Source organism: Macrobrachium rosenbergii, chromosome 44, assembly GCF_040412425.1.
Source record: "Macrobrachium rosenbergii isolate ZJJX-2024 chromosome 44, ASM4041242v1, whole genome shotgun sequence".
NCBI lineage: Eukaryota > Metazoa > Arthropoda > Malacostraca > Decapoda > Palaemonidae > Macrobrachium > Macrobrachium rosenbergii.
In genome coordinates this window covers 36153070-36178069 of record NC_089784.1, presented here as the reverse complement: position 1 = coordinate 36178069, position 25000 = coordinate 36153070, and the positions used below count along the sequence as shown (strand labels likewise).

The window sequence follows — 25000 nt, the reverse complement described above, 5'->3', positions numbered from 1 at the left end:
CCGTCTCCATTCTTTCCTCTTGCACTTGGCACCGGCATTGCGCTCGGACTGTCATTTGCATGACAAAGGAAAGGAAGAGGCTGTACCTGACTATTTTACCCTTTATGACACTCTTCGAGTGAAACTGGTGCCTTCTGACTTATACTTTTGACCTTCTTCTTTTGACGCTTTTCGTTTTAGATTTCCAAAATATTCTTATGGAGATGTTTGAAACCGCATGATTCTATTACTCGGTTGAAATTGAACATCATTCCTCCCAACTGTTCTTTGTACTTTTCTGCACTTTCATTTCTCTAATATTTACAGCATGCACACTCATATTTTTTCTAAGCACATTCGTACTTATTGCTTTCAATATCTCTAACATTAAGCATGCTTCAATTCTTTGTAACACTTATTTTATGCATGTTACCTTCAGTTCCCTCAAATACTTAATATATGCATGTTGCTTGTTATTTGATCTAACACCTACTGCATGCAAGAAATCCGGTACTGGAGGCTTTTGTTGTAACGTTTGATTTTTTCTCTAACACCTTATACATAAAATTCATTATCCACGGTGCTCTTATCCAGCTGATCTCGCATCTAACAGCATGAACTCTCAGCGGCAGGCAGAAAAGGCGCAATAGACTCGTCGCTTTGCCAGATGTTCTCATCGCCCCAGGTATGTACGTACGATCAGTGTAGCATGTCCACAGGTAATTGATGCTCAGTACACATATACACGCGCTGTTACGTGCGGTACTTGCAGTAATGAGTCTGTGGAATATTAGTCGTGTTCATTTTGTGTTTGTCATATGGTTTGTATGCTCTCTCTCTCTCTCTCTCTCTCTCTCTCTCTCTCTCTCTCTCTCTCTCTCTCTCTCTCTGCCATGATTATATTAATTCTGTTGAACAGATTTTTCTTGATAAAACAAGATTTTATTTATCGTCTTAATGTTTTCTTATTTAAAAGGTTTTACATGCACACAATACAAAGATAGGGGGTGGCTCCATAAAGAATATTACAACGGTCACTGGTAGTTTCATATTCTAATTGGTAAATCGTGGATGAAATTCCCTGTGTAGAAGACGTCCACTACATGTGCCATTTCATACACCTCTACCGAAGGTTCATCAGCAACTCATCGAACCCCTTACTCAGTCTGGCGATTCGCCTCGTCATTCACTGTATCCATTCTGGCCCTTCCTTTCCAATACTTCTTCCTCTCCATCTCTCCAGAGCTTTGTAGGTCTTCCTCTCCTCCTACCTCCTAACGCTTCGGAATAATCACTTTTTCACCAGCCTACTTCCTCCATTCTTCCACTTGACCAAGCACTTGATCGAACACTGGCCATTCCATTATCTACTCCATCTTTATTACTTCTTTTCCTACGTATTATCGCCACATGTCATACCCTTCCAGTTCTGCTAAATTCCTTATAAAATATACTAGCAGTTCATCTCAACAACTTCAACCTCTTTTTTTTTCCTTTTGCATTCAACATCCACACTTCACATCCATCGAGGAGAGTTTTTACAACATTCTCTTCATTTATTCCCATTCTGGTTTCCATAGATATTTCGAATCCCTTCCCCAGCTCTTGCGCTCTCCTTACTATATCCCTCGCTTCATCTTTTCTGCGACTTGCCTATTCGTTTCTTGGGCCATCATCCGTTGTTTGTTTTTCCACTTCCGTTTCCATATACTTGTATAACTTTAATTTTGTTCCAGTATTTGATATATATGTATTAGATGTGTGTGTGTGTATGTATGTATGTATGAATGTAGGTATATATATATATATATATATATATATACACATGAATATAATATATATATGTATGTATATGTGTGTGTGTGTGTGTGTGTGTAAAATTAATCAACTAAGTTAGTCAGTAATATCCCAGTTCCTGATGTTTCTTGTAAACACAAGCGCTGTTGTGAATGTTTCCATTGCAAAGGTCAGGTTGGTTAATTAAGTCGTTTGTGATCCTTGCATGCTGTTCTTGAAGCGAATGTTTTGGGTCGGTGTTTCTTTGGTTTTTATGTATTAAACGCTCTTCATTTCTCTTTAACTTCGTACTTTGTTTACCAGTTTGTCAAGGTTGTGTGTTTATTTTAATGTAAAGCACGTGAATTTAAAAGTGGTATTTGAATTTTCTAAAAACTTGACGTTTCATCGAAAATCCTCGTTTTGGTATTTTTGCTGACACATGCATCGCCATTTGTATAAATACTCATTTATATATTTGCATGTCAGTGTCTCTACTAACAGATGTTATATGGATGGATATGTGTATGCATCTATAAATGTAATGTTTTACATAATTAAGTTTATATATAGAGATTGTCATGACATTTGATCTGGCTGTTAATGACACGCAGAAATAATCAGATCAGCTAATTATGAATTGCTAATTGTTTGTTATCAATCATGTTTGTTGATTGTTGTCTTTGAATTGGAGATATCGGGCCAATCAACAATAAATCAATCAGTCTACTTTTCCTTTTTCCTGACATATGACTTTTTAACTCTGTGAAACCTAGCTAGGGAAGTTCACTGTATATTTAAAAATGATTCATTCAGCGCGACACTTACAGTTAGATTTTTCATTAACATAAAACTTGAAACGTTGGATCTGGTCGTGAATGGAAGAAATTCTAATAACAAGAAGGGTAATATTTATAAGGTACACAGCAAAAAAGTCCATTAACTTACTAAGTAACCGTACGTCGAAAAGACTACCATTGTGCGACACTGTTGATTACAGCTGAAAATGATAAAGAATTAGATTTAAATAACATGTATACAGATAATACAGCATAGTAGAAAAACAGCACATCAAGGAGAATATGGCAAAGGTTATGAATTAGCGACATAGTTTTGGTGTTGATTTGTGGATCATTGATTAATTTGTTTATGTAATCTTGAGTCGCAGTACCAAGGTAAACAACACCGTATTGGTTTATTAATGAGTGATCATCGACCCTGGGTTGTTTGACTGGGTTGTTATGTCATGGACGGTAAACACACACACACACACAGGCATTGTTCAGTGACAGAGCATAGGTCCGTATCTGCTATGTCTGTCCAGTTGTGAATGGATATCAGGTGTAGGTGGAAGTGAACGAAAAGGCTTCGAGCTTTTGACCTCATCCAACAAAAGATCTGCTGAGAACTGGAGGGGTAACCCCGTTTGGCGCCAACCTGTAAAAAGAGGAGGGGTGGGCGTATTTTAACACACACATATATACAGTATACATATATATATATATATATATATATATATATATATATATATATATATATATATATATATATATATATATATATATATATATATATATATATATATATATATATATGTATATATTATATATATATATATATATATATATATAATATATATATATATATATATATATATATATATATATATATATATATATATATATATATATATATATATATAAGCTAAACTACAAACGTCCTTTAATATCAATTCGCTCTACCTCGGAAATAATATATTTTCATATATGTTACCGAAGGGGAATTTTTTAGTTGATAATAAGTTCGTCGTCCCGTGGGCTCCGAACCAGCGAAGGACAAGAACTCAGGACTACAGTGGACGCTTTAAACCACACGGCCAGCAAGGGAGGACGTTTGTAGCTTACTGATTGTATATGAATCACGGTGATGTGATAAAAAAGTCATATATATATATATATATATATATATATATATATATATATATATATATATATATATATATATATATATATATATATATATATATATATATATATATATATTTATGGAAATTTATCTCAGTTATGTTCGTAGACCCTGAGAGTAGGTATCGTGTTGTAATTATATAAAAGAATTAGTCTAGGTATAGTTGTTATTGATTTGTCAGGCTTATACAGTGACACAGGCACTTGAATCGAGTGCATTTGAATTTAATCTCTCTGGAGGGGGATTTGCAACGCTGTCGTTATTATCCTCAGGTTCAAGCGATTGTCGCATAATGGAACTGCTACTTGAACGCGATTATCAATCCGCTGCTAAATTGCAGGAAACTTTTTTCTTGTTAATAGATGTCATATTTTCGTGTGGCACGTAATAATGTAGCAATTTGTCCCCCACCGAACTGCGTTTTCTGGTATTCGGATGCGCCATTACGTCGCTTATTTTCCTTTTGCCGTACTTGAACATTTTACCAACAGATAACTACATTCCTTGCATCATTCATTGCTTGCATCCCTTGTCCCCGAAGGTCCACATTAGCTTTTTTTTTTCCTTGTCAAAGCGAAACGACTTGTTTTTTTAACCCTCATTTTGTTTGTAGTGATTATAACTTTATCCAGGATTTATTGATTGATTTTTATTTAGCATCCTCTCATATATATTGTGATGGGTTTTTAGTCTAATTTTTATTTTTTCTAAAAAAATTATTCTGCGAAATTATGTTTTTTTTTTTATCTTTAAATTTTTCTTCAAATTTACTTTCCATTATTTTCTTCCCCATTTTCCGTGATGTTATTTTCTTGTTTCTGTTTTTCGCATCTTATGAGTACTCAATCAGTGCGCATTAAGTTGCGCATCTTGTCCTTGGGCTAAGTGACGTCATCGCGCAATTGCTCTGTGAGATTCTTGACGTGCTTAGGAGGAGGTAGCTGGTCGCCTTCTTGTCCTTGGGTGCGTAACAAAGGACGTCCCCTTCGGGACACTGCGACGCTTATCCGTGGAAGTAGCCTCTTTATCTTCAAGGGCGAGCTGGTTCTCATTATCCGAGATTTTAAATATCTTTAATTGCCTTTGCGGGAAATTGAATGCTTTTGTGTGAGAATGTTTTATATATATATATATATATATATATATATATATATATATATATATATATATATATATATATATATATATATATATATATATATATATATATATATAATTTTTTTATCAAATTTTGATATTTCTGTTGGCGTTCGGTTGATGTGGTCATATTGATTTAACAGTATTTTTCCTGACCTTTTTCTCTTTTTTTTTTTTTATTTATGTGCGCTTTGCTCTATAGAAGCTTACTTGCCAAATTAATGGCCTTTTTTTTTTGACTGGTCTCATTTGGGTGTATGCACACAATAATAATGCTATGAAAAAGTAAACGAGCATTCACTTTCTAGTTGATAATAGGAGAAAACGAGCCATTAAGTGAAATTTGTTTTCTATTTTCCTCTTGTTATGTACATATTTTTGCAGATGAACTACGTAGAAAATGTTCATAGCTCATGATAGCTCCTGCTGTCATTTTCAGAATGTCATAGTAATATCTTCATCTATTAAGATGTATTTAGAACAAGAAGAAAATCAAAACAGATTTTAATCAGTGGGTATTTTTCTCCTATTAATAATAATAATAATAATAATAATAATAATAATAATAATAATAATAATAATAATAAGGTGAAGGAATGCTTACAAAGTTAATGACCTATTTTGACTAGGTTTTTTATGAGTATCTGTGTTATGAATGTCAATTATAGTAATGATAATAGTGATGATTGTGATGGTAGTCATTTCAGTAGCCTTGGTAATGATAATATAACAGTAATAATGATAATTCGCAACAGTTATAGTAATTATTATAAATCAATCCAATAAATTAGTAGCAAAAAGACGTTCTTCAGATTCTGGCACAGATTCTCAACCATCTCTCGCTTTTTAGAGTAGTTAATTGGTTTTTGGAGGCTGACGTCATTTTAGAAGGTTAAAGATGGTGTTTTAGTTTTATTGGATACTTTTTAGAATTGACAGTGTCATTGTATTGTGATTAATTTTATGTTATTTATAAGTTTTAATATATTGATTGTTTATGTTCTTTTTTTATTTCATTTTTTGTCATCGCGTAATTACTGATTGTTTAAACTTCGTGTAAATTCTGTTCGTTCATTTTATAATTATTAGATATAAATTAGTTGCATTCTGTTAATTGTGTAGTCAGTATTCTCCCCATTTATGTTTATTTCTATTTTTTCTATATATATATATATATATATATATATATATATATATATATATATATATATATATTTATATATTTATATATACAGTATACATATATATGTATATAGTTTTATTAAATTTAGACATGTACCCATTTAAATGCAGGTTTCCATAGTTTTTTATCGAGGATATAACCAGAACCTATCTATCTTTTCACGTGCCCCCAATCACAAACGAACAGCAACAAAGCATGGAAAGATATAACGTCTTCTCTTTGTATTAAATCACACTCCACGCACACAATATATGTGTGTGTGTATATATATATATATATATATATATATATATATATATATATATATATATATATATATATATATATATATATATATATATATATATATATATATATATATATATATATATCTACATGTCTACATGATGTCCTAATATAAACATCTATACATTCTTCGTGTGAATACTTTAGTTCCTCATGCAACATTGAAGTCAATTTTAAACCTCTTTAATGTATTTTAGGCCAGGTGGTTTGTCAAACTAAGCTTCTGTTTAGCCCAGGCCCTAATAAAATAGGAAATATTAGAAAAAAAAAGGGGAAAGAATGGTGGCACTGAACCACAAAGTAATTAACCTGCGAAGTACCTTTTGAAGTTGATTGCTCTTCATTGCAAGTATTTAATTACAATGAATAATGAACAGGAATGTACATTGTGAAGTTTACCGTACTGCTTCTGTTATCTCATTTTCGATGGCATCTCGAATTTGGTTGTTGTTTAAAGGAATGAAAGAAGCCATTATATTTTTTTAAGGGTCGACATTATTCTAGCATTCTGTACTATTTTATTTAATACACCTAGATTGATTCCCATTGTATTAAAAGTAGCAATAATGATAATGTCATAAGATGAAAAACAATCCTTCTTACAAAATTACCTAATGTTAGAACAGCCAAGAGCAACAACTATAATATATGTAAGTAGAAGACCCTCATTTATGCACGTAGTATTGAAATTGATAGCTGCATCGCTGCATTCAGTTTATAGAGAGTTTACTCTGTCTCTCCAATAATTGCCTTGTCATCGGCGAGTTAGTGGCAGAACGCAATAACCATGAAAAAGCATTTATTAGAAAGGTAGAGAAAACTCAAGATAAACGGAATGCAGCTGATGCAACTATAATAAAAATAGAAATAATACACATCGTCGTCATCTAGTGTAGTTTGACTATAGCTTGCAATGGAGTCACGTGGCTAGCTCCATTTTACACTTGCGTTTTGTGCACGCGCGGATGGTAATAATGCTTCCGTTTGAAGAGTCAAAGAGGTGTGCTGTGAATATAGTGTTTGTCATTTCGGTTACTCGCACGTAGTCTTTTGTTACTATATATACCTCAGTACGGACGTACAAACTCGGAAGCAGTTCTGCACGTACACGCATATTATTTTTTCTTGTTTATATTATTTTTTCTTATTTATATATATATATATATATATATATATATATACACATATATATATATGTGTGTGTGTGTGTGTATGTGTGTATAACTGAATCAAGAAAATATGGAACTTGATGAATATATAAATAAAGGCAATACCACGAAGGAGAGTGAAAAAACAGAGTGGTGCTAGGCCTTTCAACTTACTGTCCTTTATTTAGCAGACTGATAGAAATATAAAAATAAGTTTACAAAGAAAGCTCGTTTAAATGACAGATGGGGATTATAAAGGAAAATATGTACCTGGAATCCAACACAGTTGAAGAAATAGTAGACCTACCAAAAGGGGTAAATATTTAAGAGGTTTTACAAAAGAATAGGTCCAACAGCTGAGAAGCAGGGAAAAGTCAATTAAAAGATTGTGCAGGGAAAGAGACTGACCACCAAAAAATGACGGTGGAAAGAATAAGCTGATTACATATGTTAGAAAAGTACAGCTCAATAATTCTCCTTATGGTAAACAATAAAAATTTTTGTGAAAATGGTCACTCTGCAAAAATACATAGAAAATATATATAAGGTAACTAATTAGTAATTAAGTCAGTGATTTTAACTTTAAGGTCATTCTTGAACATTTAATAAATACAGGGGTCTAAATAATACTTTCCAGGGTTAAGGTTAAAATTACAACTGGAAGTAAGCTGTATAATAGCAGATTCTAAAATATTTCATGAAGAGAATCTTTTGATCTGGCAGTCACTGAACTTTCGGTCCAGTATATCCTGTGAGAGTTTTCACTTAAATGAATGAATATTGCATTGGATGTTTGCCCAGTTTTGACAGAAAACTTATGCTGTTTGATTCGTACTTCTAAATCCTTACTGGATTGGCAAATATAAAAAGAAGGCAGTCCAAAAGAAGGCAGTCCAAGCATGGAATTTTATATATTATGTTGTTGCTTTCTTTAGGGCTATTTTATATTAACATTCCTTTTAGTGTGTTATTATAGAAAAAAACCAGGTTGTCATTAAAAGATTTTAACAATGATTTTATGGTTTCAAAACCACTAAAATAAAGCAAGCTAAGAATATTCTTAGGGGTTTCTTTCTCCATGTTATTTTCACTATAAAACTTTTTGTGGGTTTTATTATAGCAAAAAATGTCTACAGTAGTATATATAACGGATAACATCAATCTGTCCCTATTTTTCTTATGTAATCGATTTCTTGATCCGAATACTGGGGACTGACAATGCGCAATGCTCGTAAAAACATAGAAGATAAATTGGGTATTTTGATATTAAGGTGGTTGCCTGAATAAAAATGGACATAAGTTTTTGGTTGGTTTCCTTTAAATACTGAATTTGCATTGAAATGATTCTCTGTTTATTAAAACATCTAAGAAAGGGAGGCAATTTTTTTTCTAATATATATATATATATATATATATATATATATATATATATATATATATATATATATATATATATACGCATAAATATTAAACTGCAGATGTTGTTTAATATTGAATTCACTCTACCTTAGGAATGATTTACATCCAAGGGGAATTATAATGACCTAAATTTACTTTTACACACACACATATATATATACTCATATATATATATATATATATATATATATATATATATATATATATATATAAATACTATATGATATATATATATATATATATATATATATATATATATATATATATATATATATATATATATATATATATATATATATATATATATATATATATATATGGGGGAGAGAGAGAGAGAGAGAGTTCAGGTAATAAAAATAGAAAATAAGTTGTTCTCTAATGCATATGTTAAAACGTCCATGGCGTCAGCCATTCCATAAGCAGCTCTTATGAGCACTTAACGCTCAACGCGGAGGGTGTCACTTAAACAATTCTGTTACCCTGAAGCACTTCGTGTTTTGCCATATTTTTATGTACAGTATGTTTCGGAGTTTGTCGCATTTGTGAAGTCAGTCAGTTATATTTTTGAAGATACATTTATGTCGCCTCTTTCTATCTGTTATATTATTATTATTATTATTATTATTATTATTATTATTATTTTGCTCTCTCTCTCTCTCTCACGTAATTCGGAGTAAACTACGATGTGTTTCTGCTCTCCCCCCCCCACCCTTCTCTCTCTTTCGCTCTCTCGTCTTTTCTTCATGCATATCTTTATTCTCCTCACTCCCGGGTTGTGTACCATTCTGAGTGTGCGTTCGTTTACCCCCATCTGTCTCCCTCTCTATCTGTCTGTCTCATTAATATCTCATTTACCCTTCTTTCTCTTGGGGTATTTGCCCTTCATTCCAGTATTAAGAAGCTGCGAGGTTTATTTGTCCTTTGGGAAGTCTAGAAGAATTCCTTGAGGCGTTTTCGCTATTTCAGAGGTATTGAAAAGACCTTATTGTAAGCCTTGTGTTGCTAAGCTATCTTTTTATTGGGTGTTTGCATTTGTCGAGGGTTTGGGAGAACGTTGTTACACTTCCTTGTGTCTGTGTATGCTGTGTATCATTCGTGCGTTTGCCGTTTTGTATGGCCTGATCGGGCGCATGTTAATTTCATGCGTTTGCGTTGGGAAGTGTGGAAATTTATCTCTCTCTCATATATATGTATATATATCTATATATATATATATATATATATATATATATATATATATATATATATATATATATATATATGTATATATATATATAATAAAGGTATGTAAATAAATACAAATAAACGAACCCATATATGTGTGTATTTGATGTGAAGAGCACATAATATCACGTAGACTTTTAATGTTGTTGCCAAGAAATCAATAGTTGTGTTTTCGAGTCCAGTACTTTTTTAATGTCGCATACGGCTGTTTGTAATCAGCAGTATTAAATGAGATGTTTACAGATTTTTTTATTTCGTTACATTTGTATTTGCATTTAATGAGTCTTTGTAGATTCGTGGATAACAGATTTGAAATCAAAATGGAAATTATCTTATTAGATATTTACTGTATACTTGCCCTCTCAGTTTAGATGCATCAAGGCCTCATTTTCTCTCTCTCTCTCTCTCTCTCTCTCTCTCTCTCTCTCTCTCTCTCTCTCTCTCGAATTGCTGTGTGAAAGGTTTGTTATAGCCACCCCTCACCTTACATTCACAGACACACACACTGGTGTAGTGGGCCTTAGTAGACATGAATCTAGATTATAATGTTCCCCTTTCACTCTGAAATCACGTTGGTCACTCCCTTGGAAATAAATTCCGTCGTCACTTAGACTGCAAATGATATCCATCCCTTTTCTAGACCGCAAATTATAGTTATTTTCTATATTCTGCACCAGAAACGCAAGGTAACTGGGCCGTCTGATCTTCGGGAAAAGAAGTTATGTCCGCATTTTTGCTTGCAATTTTCGTGTCATTCCGTTATTTTCGCGTCGTACTTTACCTTTGGCAAATGATTAGTTATAAGTCATTTGTTCAACAACTGATGAATAATGTCAGTGATTGAAATGTCTGAATTCATATGCTTCATGCACCTGCTCTTTTAAAGCACCAAAAATACAGCTTGGCCCCTTTGCATAGGGTGTATCATCACGGTTGTTTGGTATTAACGGTTTCTCTCTCTCTCTCTCTCTCTCTCTCTCTCTCTCTCTCTCTCTCTCTCTCTCTCTCTCTCTAAGCTGGTTGCATTCATGGTATACTTTCACAAGGGACGGAATCAGAGCTTGATTACAGAAGAGGAAGTATTTATCGCATCACGTTTCCTCCGAGTCGTTTTCCTCTGTTTTGATAAGCGGTAAATTATTTGTCTGTGATCAGTCGTCTTTTGGAAGTCGCAATTGGGTTTGGAGAGAGAGAGGAGGAAAAATAAGAAAATACCTATACCTGTGAGTGTCAGTATTTCACATTTAAAAAGTGGAGGACTTCGATAAAGTAATCCCCATCCTCTGGGGCGTGGAACTAGTCATCAGATATGCTATGTCCCTCTTTCTCTCTCTGTGTTGTCGACCATCGTTATGCTATTGTATCTTTTGTTATTTTGCTCATAGTTCCCATGCACCTATAAGAATATAACTTATAAGAAATATAATACAAAGAAACTGTACTTGTTAATCTGTTACCCCCTTTCTCTCTGTGCATTCTCATTCTGCCTCATTTTTATCCACCCTCCTTCCGCTCGCTCTCTGCCTCTCTCCCTTTCGTTTTCATTTGCTGTCTCTTATCTCTCATTTCAGGGAGGTCGAGCGGAGTTGGTTGGTGTATATGGACAAAACGACTCTTTAAAAGTACGTTTTCATATAATCGGTGTCCTCACCCTGCAACCATTTTATTGATTGACCTATTACCATCAACTGTCGTTACGATCACTTTTTTTTTGCAGTGAGTGTAGTTGGTTCAGTAGACAGTGCTGCAAAGAAAATCGAGATTGCTGTATGGAGATGTTTTGTAATTAAATGTTTTTCTTATCTTTGTTGTGGTGCTGCATTACACTGATCCCCATCACATCTCCCTCAGTGTTGGAGGTTGAAAGCTTACTGATTTTTTGTAATTGTTTGGCATCTTTATTTGTTATTACTTCATCTCCATTGTTTGAGTTGAAGTTTTGCATATTTTTTTGTACGAGCTTTCCCCTGTCCCACATCACACCCCTCCCCTAATGTTGGAGATAAATGGCCCATAGATATTCTGCAATTAAATATGTGTTCACTTATTTCTTTGGTAGTGTATATGCTTTCTACAGTTGGCCCAGCACATCTCCCTAAGCTATGGAAGCTAAGTGTTTACAGATGTGGATATGCTGTAATAATTTTCCTGTATTCTGTGTTGGTATACTTACTTGCTTCCACAGTTACCTTCACATCTTCCTCAGTGCAGGATGTTTAATTCCACGACGATTCACGAGATTGTTCGACTTTGTAAGTACGAGGAGAGATGGTAAGAAGAGAAAATATTGTCCAAAAATTTTAGTGTGAATTTCATCCATCAACAGGTTTTTGGTGTGTGGTTTGAGTATCATCAATCCATCGAATGCAAAATTGATTTCTTGACATAATTCTGTGACACAGTTTCCCCCTTCGGTAATATTTTTCCCATAATAGTATGAGGCTATCCGTCAACGCATTATTTCTCCCTCACAAAATAGGCACTCCCGTCATTGCCTAACTTTCCCATCATGATATGAGCGATTCTGACAGCACATTAATTTTCCAATCATTGTTCCGTCAGTGTATTCATTGTCCCATAACAATATTTTTTGTTTATTATTTTCTTGTGATTATTTTTTTTTTCGTCACAATGTATGCATCAACATATTCAATTTTACCTTAGCGACATTGTTTTTTCTGCCAGTCTTATTCCCCCTCCCCCATTCCACAAAATATTTAATAATTTCCCCAGCAACATATTAGGCTGTTGTTACCGATTTCTTAATCTAATGAAAGGAAGTAAATAAATTTGATCATATTGATTAACTTTAATATTTTCACTATTTTTTTTTTTTCGTGTGTCGATATTATTTCAGTTAATCAGTTGAATACTACGAATGATTAGTTGCGTGATTTATAATTGCATGTTGCACGTATTGTTCATCATACGTATCGTAGTACCATACTGAAAGTGAGGGGGACATTGCAGATAATTTACTTCTGGAAATGATGGTGCGTAATTTCTATTGACCTTGGGTGTCGAATTAATCGAAACCTCTTCGACTGTTCTACGTCTTTGAACATTGGTGATTTTCTAGTTTATTAAGGCAACAATTCGCCCCGAGGGTCATGTGCAACAAACCTTCCATTAAGCAAGATCAAGTTATTAATGACATACCATCAGAGATAATGATTCATACGAATTTATGACAAATGTCAATCATGATTAACGTTCAGAATTGCGTCTTGCAGCCGCAAGTCCAGATAATCATTTATGCCAAAGCAAAAGAAAATCCACCATGTAAAACTTTGAAATATTGCACTTTTTCATTTTATCATTTTTATTAATATTTAGGCCAAACTTTAAGCAGCAAAGCCTATTATCGATACTTTTGACAGTATAGGTGCACTGTAAAAAAATCAAAATTAGTTTTATTTACTACAAAGGTAATTGTCTTCATTTATTGCTAGGGACATGACAAGGGATAATTCCCCTCTTACCGAAATTCTGACCGGCATTTACTAATTTTCAGGAGGCAATGAACTTTTAATAATGAACATAATGGACTTGATATGGAATAAACGCAAGGCTTTCTACAGAACTATTTTCTTTGTGGCATAAATGATTATCTGGACTTGCGGCTGCAAGACGCAATTCTGAACGTTAATCATGATTGACATTTGTCATAAATTCGTTTGAATCATTATCTCTGATGGTATGTCATTAATAACTTGGTCTTGCTTAATGGAAGGTTTGTTGCACATGACCCTCGGGGCGAATTGTTGCCTTAATAAACTAGAAAATCACCAATGTTCAAAGACGTAGAACAGTCGAAGAGGTTTCGATTAATTTGACACCCAAGGTCAATAGTAATTACGCACCATCATTTCCAGAAGTAAATTATCTGCAATGTCTCCCTCACTTTCAGTATGGTACTAAGATACGTATGATGAACAATACGTGCAACATGCAATTATAAATCACGCAACTAATCATTCGTGATATTCAACTGATTAACTGAAATAATATCGACATACGATAAAAAAACAATAGTGAGGATTTTAAAGTTAATCAATATGATCAAATTTATTTACATCCTTTCGTTAGATTAAGAAATCGGTAACAACAGCCTAATATGTTGCTGGGGGAATTATTGCATATTTTGTGGGATGGGGAGGGGGATAAGACTGGAAGAAAAACACACACACACATATATATATAAATATATATATATATATATATATATATATATATATATATATATATATAGATAGATAGATAGATAGATAGATAGATAGATAGATAGATAGATGTGTATAACGTAATTTTTGGCAAATGTTTTCATGGCAGTAAAATATTTTTTATTTCAACCAACTTCAGCTCACTTATAACTAGTTTTCATACATTATTGCTGTAAATTAAAACAGTTCAACTTAAAAATGCCACAGAAATGGGTATCTTGCCATAAAAATTAACTTCAGAAATATCAGTCAAAGAGATATATCAATAAACAGTTTTTAATTTTCTGGTACCTTTTAATGAGTTATTCATGACATAAATAGCACTGTAAACTGCTTAACATTGGCAAATCGGCTATCTTAATTTTGCATGGTGTGATAACAATCTGAATAAATAGTTTTTCAAGCAGAAGTCTCCGTTTAGCAAAGTATCGAAATTTTAGTATTCAGGTCATTTCAACTCTTCATTTTTAGCTGTTATTCTTGTTATTTTGCGTTTTTAACGAGCTACGATAAATTGCAGTTACTGACCTTGAATCCTTCCCCAAAACTGGTATCATACACGAAAACTTTCTTTACACAGATCATTGAAAAAGAAGTCACTCCCAGCACGAACCGCCAATGTGAGATTCATTCAAAGTGGTTGGGGTGCTGTGCACCGATAAAGACGTATGGAAACATCGCGCTAAATTATTATTATTATTATTATTATTATTATTATTATTATTATTATTATTATTATTATTATTATTATTATTATTATTATTATTATTATCAATATGGTAGAAAAACAGTATTTTCTGTATTTTCTAAAGGACTCGTTTTTATTCATTAATAGTAGTGTGTGTGTGCGCGCGCGCGCGTCCGCACGCATGTTTGCATTGTGTATGTGCGCGCTCTAGAGCATGCGTATGTATGTTGAGTTATTCTCTTCTGTCTGTGATACCAATATTTCGGGGAAGTTTTCGTATATATGTGTATAACGAATATGAATTTGTAAAGTAACTTTATATATATATATATATATATATATATATATATATATATATATATATATATATATATATATATATATATATATATATATATATATATATATATATATATAATACTATAATACTGTATATTATTATATATATGTATTTATGTATATGTAACTGGAATATATTTGTTTAGTTGATAGTATTCTTGGAAGAACTCTGATTTACATTGATTTTTCTTAAGAGATGAATTTTCTCGTACCTTAATGTGAAATATGTAATGGCACTGTTTCCTGGGTCGAGCATAAAAAAAAACCAGAATTTACCTTGTAGGAAGGAATAAGGGGAGAGATAATTATATTGACTAGTGCTTCTTATGGGTGTGTTTGTGAGAGAGAGAGAGAGAGAGTGAAAGTAACGGTTGTAGATCCGTATGTGAGAGAGAAGAGAAACATTTCGGGGTAAGAAATTGAGAGAGATATAGAAAGAAAGAGGTGATTGAGGGATTAATTGCTAATTCTGAACTGCATCTGTGTGTGATTTAATAAACCTCTCGAGAGTCAACCATTCGTTTAAGATTTAAGTCCGTGTCATCTCCCGATCCTTTCATTTACCGTCCGTGGCCTTGATTATTCCTTTACCCTTCCCAACAGAAGGCTGCTGTTTTTGAAATGATTTCGTGTCGTACGTTCGGAAACCGGATTAGTGTGACAACCCTTCATTCATTGTTTGGTTGTCGCTTCCTCGTCACGCCACGTCGTGGTTCCTCCGTGGATACATTGTAGATGTTTATTTTATTCTTATTTCCCTTTTTCTTGAGCATTTGTCTATATATATACTTTCTTTTTTTTATTCAATCAGCCTTTGTTAATTTGTTACCTTTATTCTTTGATTTTTCTCTTTTTTACCATACGAAACTTTATTCTGTGGAAGTTTGCCTTGCACATTGATAGCAACAATTATAATAATAATAACAATAATAATTGGCCTTCTCTGTCAAAGACATCTGGTGACATTCGACTGTGTCGTGACAGGGTTTGGTCCTATTTTGGCTATGATTAGGGACCCATCACGATTTCCTTGTCGGAGTTTATGAGTTTGGGCTGTCATCGTTTCCATCTGGGTTAAGATTCTGTTCTCTTTTATCCTTCTCCTTATTTTCTTGTCTGCTTCCATGAGAGGGTTAGTTTCAGACTTATGCTGCCTGTCGCAGAAAAAAATAAAGTAAGGTAAAGGCAATACCTTTTCCTTGCCGTCGGCCTTCGAATATGTAAATATTGGTGCGATGGACAGTTCATTAATATATAATTTCTTTTACACACATATATATATATATATATATATATATATATATATATATATATATATATATATATATATATATGTGTGTATATATGTGTGTGTGTGTGTGTGTGTGTGTGTGTGTGTGTGTGTGATTTACTTTTCACTATCATTTGTCTCCTTCACATATGGTCATTCTGTTCTGTGAAGATTCGCCGTAATGATCATTAGCCTTTTAGGGTTTTTCATATGAATCCTAGCATATTTTGAGTCATGATAATCATAACAATCTGTTGTTAATTATAAATTTGTTTACTATGTTCAGGCGGATTTTTATCTCCAAGATACAAGATTAATCATATGAATAATTCCGTACTTATCAGCGCAATCTAACAAAACCGTCCCCCTGTGAGGTATTTGTTAAACAAGTATTTTTACATCCATAAACCTGTATCTTGTGTGACACAGAGATAACACAATGCAAACCTGTCTCTTGTGGGACGTAGTTACGACAGAAAGCAAACCCGTCTCTCGTGCGAGTCAGTGGCAACAGCTGGTGACCAGTGCTTTTGTGATTTAGTGATGGAGTGTAGTGTTGCGAAATGTTGTGGATTAAGGATGATAATATGCAATTTTTAAAGGAAAGTTTAAGTGTTGCTAGGATTTGAGGATTAACGGAAAGGACGCCAGTATCTCCTCGTTCACATGTTTACCTGACTATTATTTGTATGCAGAGTGTCCTCACTTTCTGTGAAAAAAGTTAAATAAGTCAATCATTTGGCGAGCAAGCTTTTGCAGATTAAAATGCCCACGTGTGAAAACGAAAAATTGTGAAGAGAGAAAAAAAACGGAAGAAAATTTAAAACGGTAAAATTTTACGAATTAACACAAATCTAGATAAGTGTTCGATTCATTAGAGTCCACAATAAATCAGAAAAAATAAAATCAAGTGCCATAACCCTTTAAAGTGTAGTAAGCTTGTGGTTCCTCAAGCACGATTATAAATCCAAAGAACCCTTTGTATGTGCAGTTCTGTTAGCTTTTTTGTCTGTCAGAATTCTGATATTTCTATAGGAACAGTTGAAAGAAAATATTTGATTAACAACTGCAACAATACTCCGAGAATGAGCCGAGGTAAGTCAATCTGAAATTGCATTTCGTTCAAGATTTGTCCGTTGCACGAAGAAAGCAGTATAATAGTTATGGTCTCCTGGTTTGACTCATTTTTGCCATGCAAGCAGCAGAAAAACGAACAAATTAATCTGCAGCAATAATAACTCCGCTGGCAATGGTCCGAGGTAAATTTCCGGATTTCGTTCAAGTTTTTGTTCGCTGGTAAACGGAAGTCCTTTGGTAAGGATGCCGTGGTTCAGTTGATTCCGGTTGCAAATTCGCAGGCAGTTTGCCTCCTTTTATTCTTGTACCTTTTTTGCGTAATTTCGAATGTCTTTGTTATTGTTCTTGCATTTGAACGAGTGTCTTTGTCTTTTTTTAGTTCTTTTATTTTGTGTTATTTGTTTGTATGGTGAATAAAATCCAAAAATGTGTGCACTTAGGAAATTCCAGTGAAAGCAGAGAAATTTGTCTGCAGAAAGTGTGAATCGTGAGAATAAAGGATCATATATATATATATATATATATATAAATATATATATATATATATATATATATATATATATATATATATATATATATATATATATATATATATATATATATATATATATATATATATATATATATATATATGTGTGTGTGTACACACACATATATATTAGCTGACCAACCGGGCACTGCCCGAAAAAACTCCGAATGACAACCGATAAACTCTCTCTCTCTCTCTCTCTCTCTCTCTCTCTCTCTCTCTCTCTCTCTCTATCGTAAAATTCAACGCCCTTAGGACGGGTATTCACTATTAGGTTTGTCTGTCATTTCTTCTGCCAGTTCATCGGAACTGACGTTAAAACTTGTGTTGACAACAGTTGAATAAATTATGTATATGCGTAATTCATTTCATTGTTAGATTTTCAGCTCTATTTGTAGGCCGTTATAAGTCCATATCTTATAATAAAAATTTAAAACAATATTTCCATGTGATACAGACAATTTGGTATAGGCCTAGGCCAATGGCCTGGCTTTTTATGATAGTTGTCACTATAATGAAAGTAAAATTCACTGTCCATTTTAAAAAAAAAAAAACTGAACTAACCCCCAGGTTCTTATTTAAACTAATTCATTAATGTTGCATGAGAATATACGTCTTTTTTAATAAGAAATATTTAGACTACCCTGTTAAACCTTTTTGCTCCTTTCCTATTATTAAGTGAATTGCCGCTGTAGTTAGTCTTCCACCTCCTCATTAGATTAAGAAAAAAAATGGCAAAACATTTTCCAGTACGACTAACTTCAACTCGTGACACACATTGGTTTTAGGCACGTTTTTAACATAGCATAATAAATTACAACTTATTATCTTTACGAAGACATCAAATTCATTAATGTAGCATTAAGTATAAGGTTACACAGAACGATAGAAAGAATTACTATATCAACCCGGTCAGTTCGTACCTTTGGTGATGACGTAATCAGGTATTATGAGTAAAATATTCCCTTGGTGGTGGAATGCAAGGCAAACGGCTATTTATTGTTTTGAATAAATACACGTTGATAAAAGGTAGAAATGAGTATATACAATTCTAATAAATAACCATAAACAATCATTTTATTTTCCTAAATGACGAAAGTGCTTTCCCTCATTGTATATTATTACACCAGCAAAAAGTGCGAATTGATAGTCCAAACTTGCTGTTCAAGGGTTGATGTAGTTGCCTGGTGTCACTATATGCAAGTAACAGATTGAAATTTAGACATAAGCTTTTAGTTGATGTTTGCTCTTAAATCTTGTTAAGTATTTAATGTAAATTGGGTTTGCAGAAGGAGCGTGGATTAGAGAGAGAGTGAGAGAGAGAGAGACTCACTGCAGATAACCGTTTCCACCCAGCCTTAGTTACTGGCAAATCGCCGTATTATTAATATTATTCTAAACCTCATTTAAACTGACTTTATAACTAAATACGTTATCGTTAGGCCACGAAGCAGTCGCTGTAGCGTTCCGAAGGTAAAAACGAACGAATTAATGAGGAAATTCGCATTTGAACGAATGAAAAACACTATCGTACAACTTGCCTGTTGCATTGGGCAAGAAGGAGTTTTGCAACTTGCTCTAACATGTAGGGGAGGAAATCCAATTGTGTTTATCGTAGTTTCCAACTTTATTGATTTCGAACAGATAAGCCCCTACCAGCTAATATCCACCTAAGAGGGACAGTAGGCTGGATAATTGGGACAGATGTCTGTGTTTGTCTGTCTGTCATGTGGGTACAGGTTGGAATTTGAGTTATAACCTAAGTTGGGTCAAATAGGGACCACGTACGAAAATTTGTATAGATCGGTCAAGAGGTTCGGATCTCTTTGGCGCATTAACATACAAACATTCACTTTTATTATATGAATATAATATATATATATATATATATATATATATATATATATATATATATATATATATATATATGTATGTGTGTATATATATATATATATATATATATATATATATATATATATATATATATATATATATATATCGAAAAAACTTCATTCGTGTTATTAGTGGTGGATAATGGTAGCATTTTAAAAGATTTCATATTTGATATTAAACTGCTTTATGTTCAACGATAGTCACATCTGTGATATTGAAGAAAGCGGATCAGCTGGAGACTGTACCGAGACGTCTGATGATGTTAATCCTTTTTTGTCGTGATGCATCTGTTAAAAGTTTTTTTTTCTTGTTTGAGGGAGCTACTTTCTCGAGTGAATCTATTACGAAGTCCCTCTCTCTCTCTCTCTCTCTCTCTCTCTCTCTCTCTCTCTCTCTCTCTCTCTATAAGAAAAATTTTTTGGTGGATGAGAGCACTCATGATGAATCACTTCCCTTAAGTATCATCCGTTTTAATTGCCTGAGCTGTATCACCTTGAGATTAGGGAAAATGAAAGAAATAGATAATGAGAGAGAATGCGGTTTTATTTAATAGTAGATGCATCTCTTTCACACACACATACATATATATATATATATATATATATATATATATATATATATGTACATATGTGTGTGTGGGCATTATAATATATATATATATATATATATATATATATATATATATTTTTATATACCGTGATATATAGTCGTTATGGGTCCATGTAGGGTTCGCGTCCCAGTGGTACCTGTTCATTTATCATATATAAATTCCCCTTCGGTGATAATAGATACTCTCGATATATTTGATATTAAACGACATTTGTAGCTTCATGATTGTATATATATATATATATATATATATGGTTGTTTAATCAGCATGAAAGCGTTTCCGCTAACATAAGGTAGCTCCAGAGGAAAAACAAGACATTTGTCAGTGTCACAGTCATGCTTGAAAGCTTACTCGCGCATGCTTCATATGTAGTAAACTTCCACAACATTCGCCACTGCATAGACCTGCATAGAAGTCAAATGAGTGGCGTGGCTAACCCCTACATATCACTGCACCATTTACCTGTGGTTTGCTTGCATTCTCACGCTTTTTCCTAACGCTTGATTTATATTCTCTTTTCCTCACCATTTTCTCTTTCCCAAATATACTTACAAATATTCCTCTTTCCAAAAGACGAATTTCCAAAAATCTAGCCATGTTCAGAAAAATTCCCACAAGGCTCCATTTTCATTTATTCGAGGTATTCAGTGCCCACATTGTATCTTTGCATTCAGGTCACCTAGCACAACAACCTTTTCCTATTCTCGAAATGCTGTCAGACATATTCGGATTCGCCTGAGAATACACTTTTACTCTCATTCTTTTCCTTTCCTGGAAATGCACTTGCTTTTACAATTTTTTCTCTTCCCTCACGCAGTCTTACTCACAGCAGTCTTGAAATAACACGTTTGCTCTCTTCCTCTCACTGCAAGTGGTAACCCTTTCCTAGTCCTATAACTCTCATCTAACCCGGACACAGTCACTCTTGTCCTAACCATACCTGCACAAACTGCCTTTCACGAAGCGCGAAAACATCTACCTGTATTCATATATTCAGATTACTTAACATACATTTTATTCCGCACCGTATCCCTCACAAATTCTAAACCCAGGACTTCGTACGTTTTTTTCCTCTCTCTCTCTCTCTCTCTCTCTCTCTCTCTCTCTCTCTCTCTCTCTCTCTCTCTCTCTCTCTCTCTCTCCTTTGTCAGTAATAATCATGAGAAACAAAAATCATCTAAAGATCTTCTTTTTTCTTACATAAAACTCTAGAGAGAGAGAGAGAGAGAGAGAGAGTAGCCTGTTGGTGAGAATGAGTGATGCCTAAAGCAAACGTTTGTAAAAAATTAATCTTTTTGACAGGACTTTAAACTTAGCAATCCGTGCATGAAGAAAACTAAGACTAATTCTGGCATTTTTCTTTCTATCTTCATATTTATTAGTACAATCAAGACAAACCTAACATTTCTCAAAGAGTTTTCAATTGAATCAATCATACTTTTAAGTATGTTTAATTGAGTTGATAAAACTATTGAGAAATGTTACGTTTGTCTGAATCAATCTTACTAATAAATATGTTTAATGAGTTGACGATCATTGAAAAATTGCTTTAGGATCTTCGTTCATGTGGTGTTTTAAACGGGGAAGGAAATAAAGAATAAAGAAACCAAAAAGATAAACCAGATTTTTAGGAAAAATATTGGCTTTAGGATCATTTTCATGTGGTGTTTTATTCCCTTAAGATAAGAAAGAATAAAGAAACCAAAACAGATAAACTAAAAAAAGGAATAAATTATAATGGAAAGTATTGTTAACATTTTCCAAATATATATATTATATATATATATATTATATTAAGATAAGACCCAGAATAACGCTCCAACTTTCGGAATATTTTTGTGTGTTGAAGCCAAACTTTCCAGATGAGAAGTTTTGCATTAAGGCTCAAACAGAAAGGGCGCTCGAAGGGGACAGCGAATTTGGGTTATATATATATATATATATATATATATATATATATATATATATATATATATATATATATATATATATATACTTTCTCTCTGGTTAAACTAAGGTATGCTTATTTTTTTTCTCTTTCTGTCTCTCTCTATATATATATGTATATATGTGTGTGTATCAATACGGTAAATTTGGGATGTCTCAAAAAAATCAAGTTACTAGCCGCTCCGCTTCCCCAGTCATCTTTTAACTGCTGAATTATGGGTGATTAGTTGTGCCCGATAGAGTTCGTGCGGCATTATCTGCGTGAAGTCATCGAGAAGCTGTGTGCACGACGTCACCTCTGAAGTGAGTGTAAGGTCATCACTTAAGTTAATATGTAACGTCACCGCAGTTGTTATTGTGACGTCACCTGCAAAGTGAGGTCTGTGGAAAATTTTTCATGAGCGGCGGAGTTGATGTATATGATATAAAACGGTTGCTTTCTCTTTTTCTCTCTATGATATGTACGTGTATGTGTGTGTATTTACATACACATATATGTATTGTTGTCATGCGTGTATCAACATGTGTAGGTTTTACTGTTTGCCTTGATTTAATAGTTAATTATCTGAAGAATTAGAGGAATTTATTTCTGGTGATAGAAATTCATTTCTCGGTATAATGTGGTTCGGATTCCACAATAAGCTGTATGTCCCGTTGCTTGGTAACCAATTGGTTCTTAGCCATGTAAAATAAGTCTAATCCTTCGGGCCAGCCCTAGGAGAGCTGTTAATCAGCTCAGTGGTCTGGTTAAACTAAGGTATACTTAACTCTCTCTCTCTCTCTCTCTCTCTCTCTCTCTCTCTCTCTCTCTCTCTCTCTCTCTCTCTCTCTCTCTCTCTCTCTGGGGAATTCTTCCAGGGGCTTTTTGAACCATTTTGCATACGTTTTTTTTGAAGAGAGCATCAAATTTATTCTTACTTGTCTTATCTCAGACAACCAAGATGATGTTCATGAACATATCTCTATTTCGTTAGCTCTATAGATGGCGATTTTGATGAATCATTCATCTTGAAGTTGCCATAATTCTACTTAGCGCTATCGTTGGTAAAATGACTGACGTTGCACGTCGTTTAAAAAATAATACCTCGAGAGATCGACGGGAGAGTCTTGTGACCACTGCTTCAGGCGGAAGAAGGAAACTTGAGGGCGGAGTAACAGTTAATTTAGAAGGATTTAGATGGGAGTAGAGAAGAAGGAAAGAAAGAGGGCAAGGAGGCAGAAAAAGAGAAGAAAAAAGCGATAATATGAAGAGGAGGGACGAAAAGGAAAAACAAGTGATGTTCGAAAAGTAGGAGGAGGAAGATGAAAAACAAAAAACGCGAGAAAGACGAAGGGGATAGGCAGGTTGATGGACAATTAGACAGCCATTTTCCCATAATTACGAAAATATTTTTTCTTCATTAGTGATCCTTATCCTTGGAATCTTTTGCTGTCCTTGAGCGGCGCTTGCGAGTGTTATTAACAATCCTTGTTTCCCCCCCCCCCTGTTTTTTATAGGTATTTGGATTCGTTATTTTTTCACCGGTTGATGTCATGCACTGCTGATTATATTGATAATTAGGCCATTGTTACAGATACTGCGTATACTTGCATGTATAGTGGAAAACAGGAGAGAGAGGAAAACCTTGCGGCCATGTGGTTCTATCCTTACCTCACAGAGAGATAAAATTATATATATATATATATATATATATATATATATATATATATATATATATATATATATATATATATAATTATATATATAAATATATTATATATATATAATTATACATATATATATATATATATATATATATATATATATATATATACATACTCGACTGCCATTCTTTCACGAAAAGGAATATCAGTAGCAAGAAGAAACTTCTCAAATTTTGCTCGCGCTCATTGCTCACTGAATTAAGGTTGAAATTTAAGCGACACAGAACCACAAAAACCGTCATTTGGTATCGTGCCATTTTAATCAGTAGCAGGAGGCGCGTTGCCAGACGATACACTGAACGAGGCACTTGTTTGTGATGGAAAAACTTGCGACCTTGAAGAAAGATGAAAATGAACGTGCAGGGCCGTGAGATTATATTATTATTATTTCAGTAGATGAAACCTATTCACATGGAACAAGCACACCAGAGGGACCATTGACTTGAAATTCAAGCTGCCAGTGAATGTTGGTTTCAACCTCCCACCGCAGACCCAACACTGCAGCAGTAACTGATCATGATACAGAGCCAGTGATTTTTCATCGGCCTGGGCGACGACTCGAACCCGCGACGTCTGAGTGGCATACCACGACACTAACCACTAT

General features: G+C 33.6%; 1 protein-coding gene across 7 annotated transcripts in view; it reads left to right on the top strand.

Annotated features, from left to right (window-relative positions):
• RhoGAP68F (Rho GTPase activating protein at 68F) overlaps nucleotides 1-25000 on the top strand; it is a 321213-nt gene that overhangs the window by 232807 nt on the left and 63406 nt on the right. Inside the window, exon 1 of one of the 7 annotated variants that reach the window (XM_067088354.1) lies at nucleotides 17111-17731. The exons of the other annotated variants lie outside the window; for them this stretch is intronic. Within the exon in view, the coding sequence (XP_066944455.1) occupies nucleotides 17620-17731 (112 nt within the window). The 5' untranslated portion in view covers nucleotides 17111-17619. Of the gene's footprint in view, nucleotides 1-17110; nucleotides 17732-25000 lie in introns of those variants that run through there. 7 annotated transcript variants of the gene reach the window in all.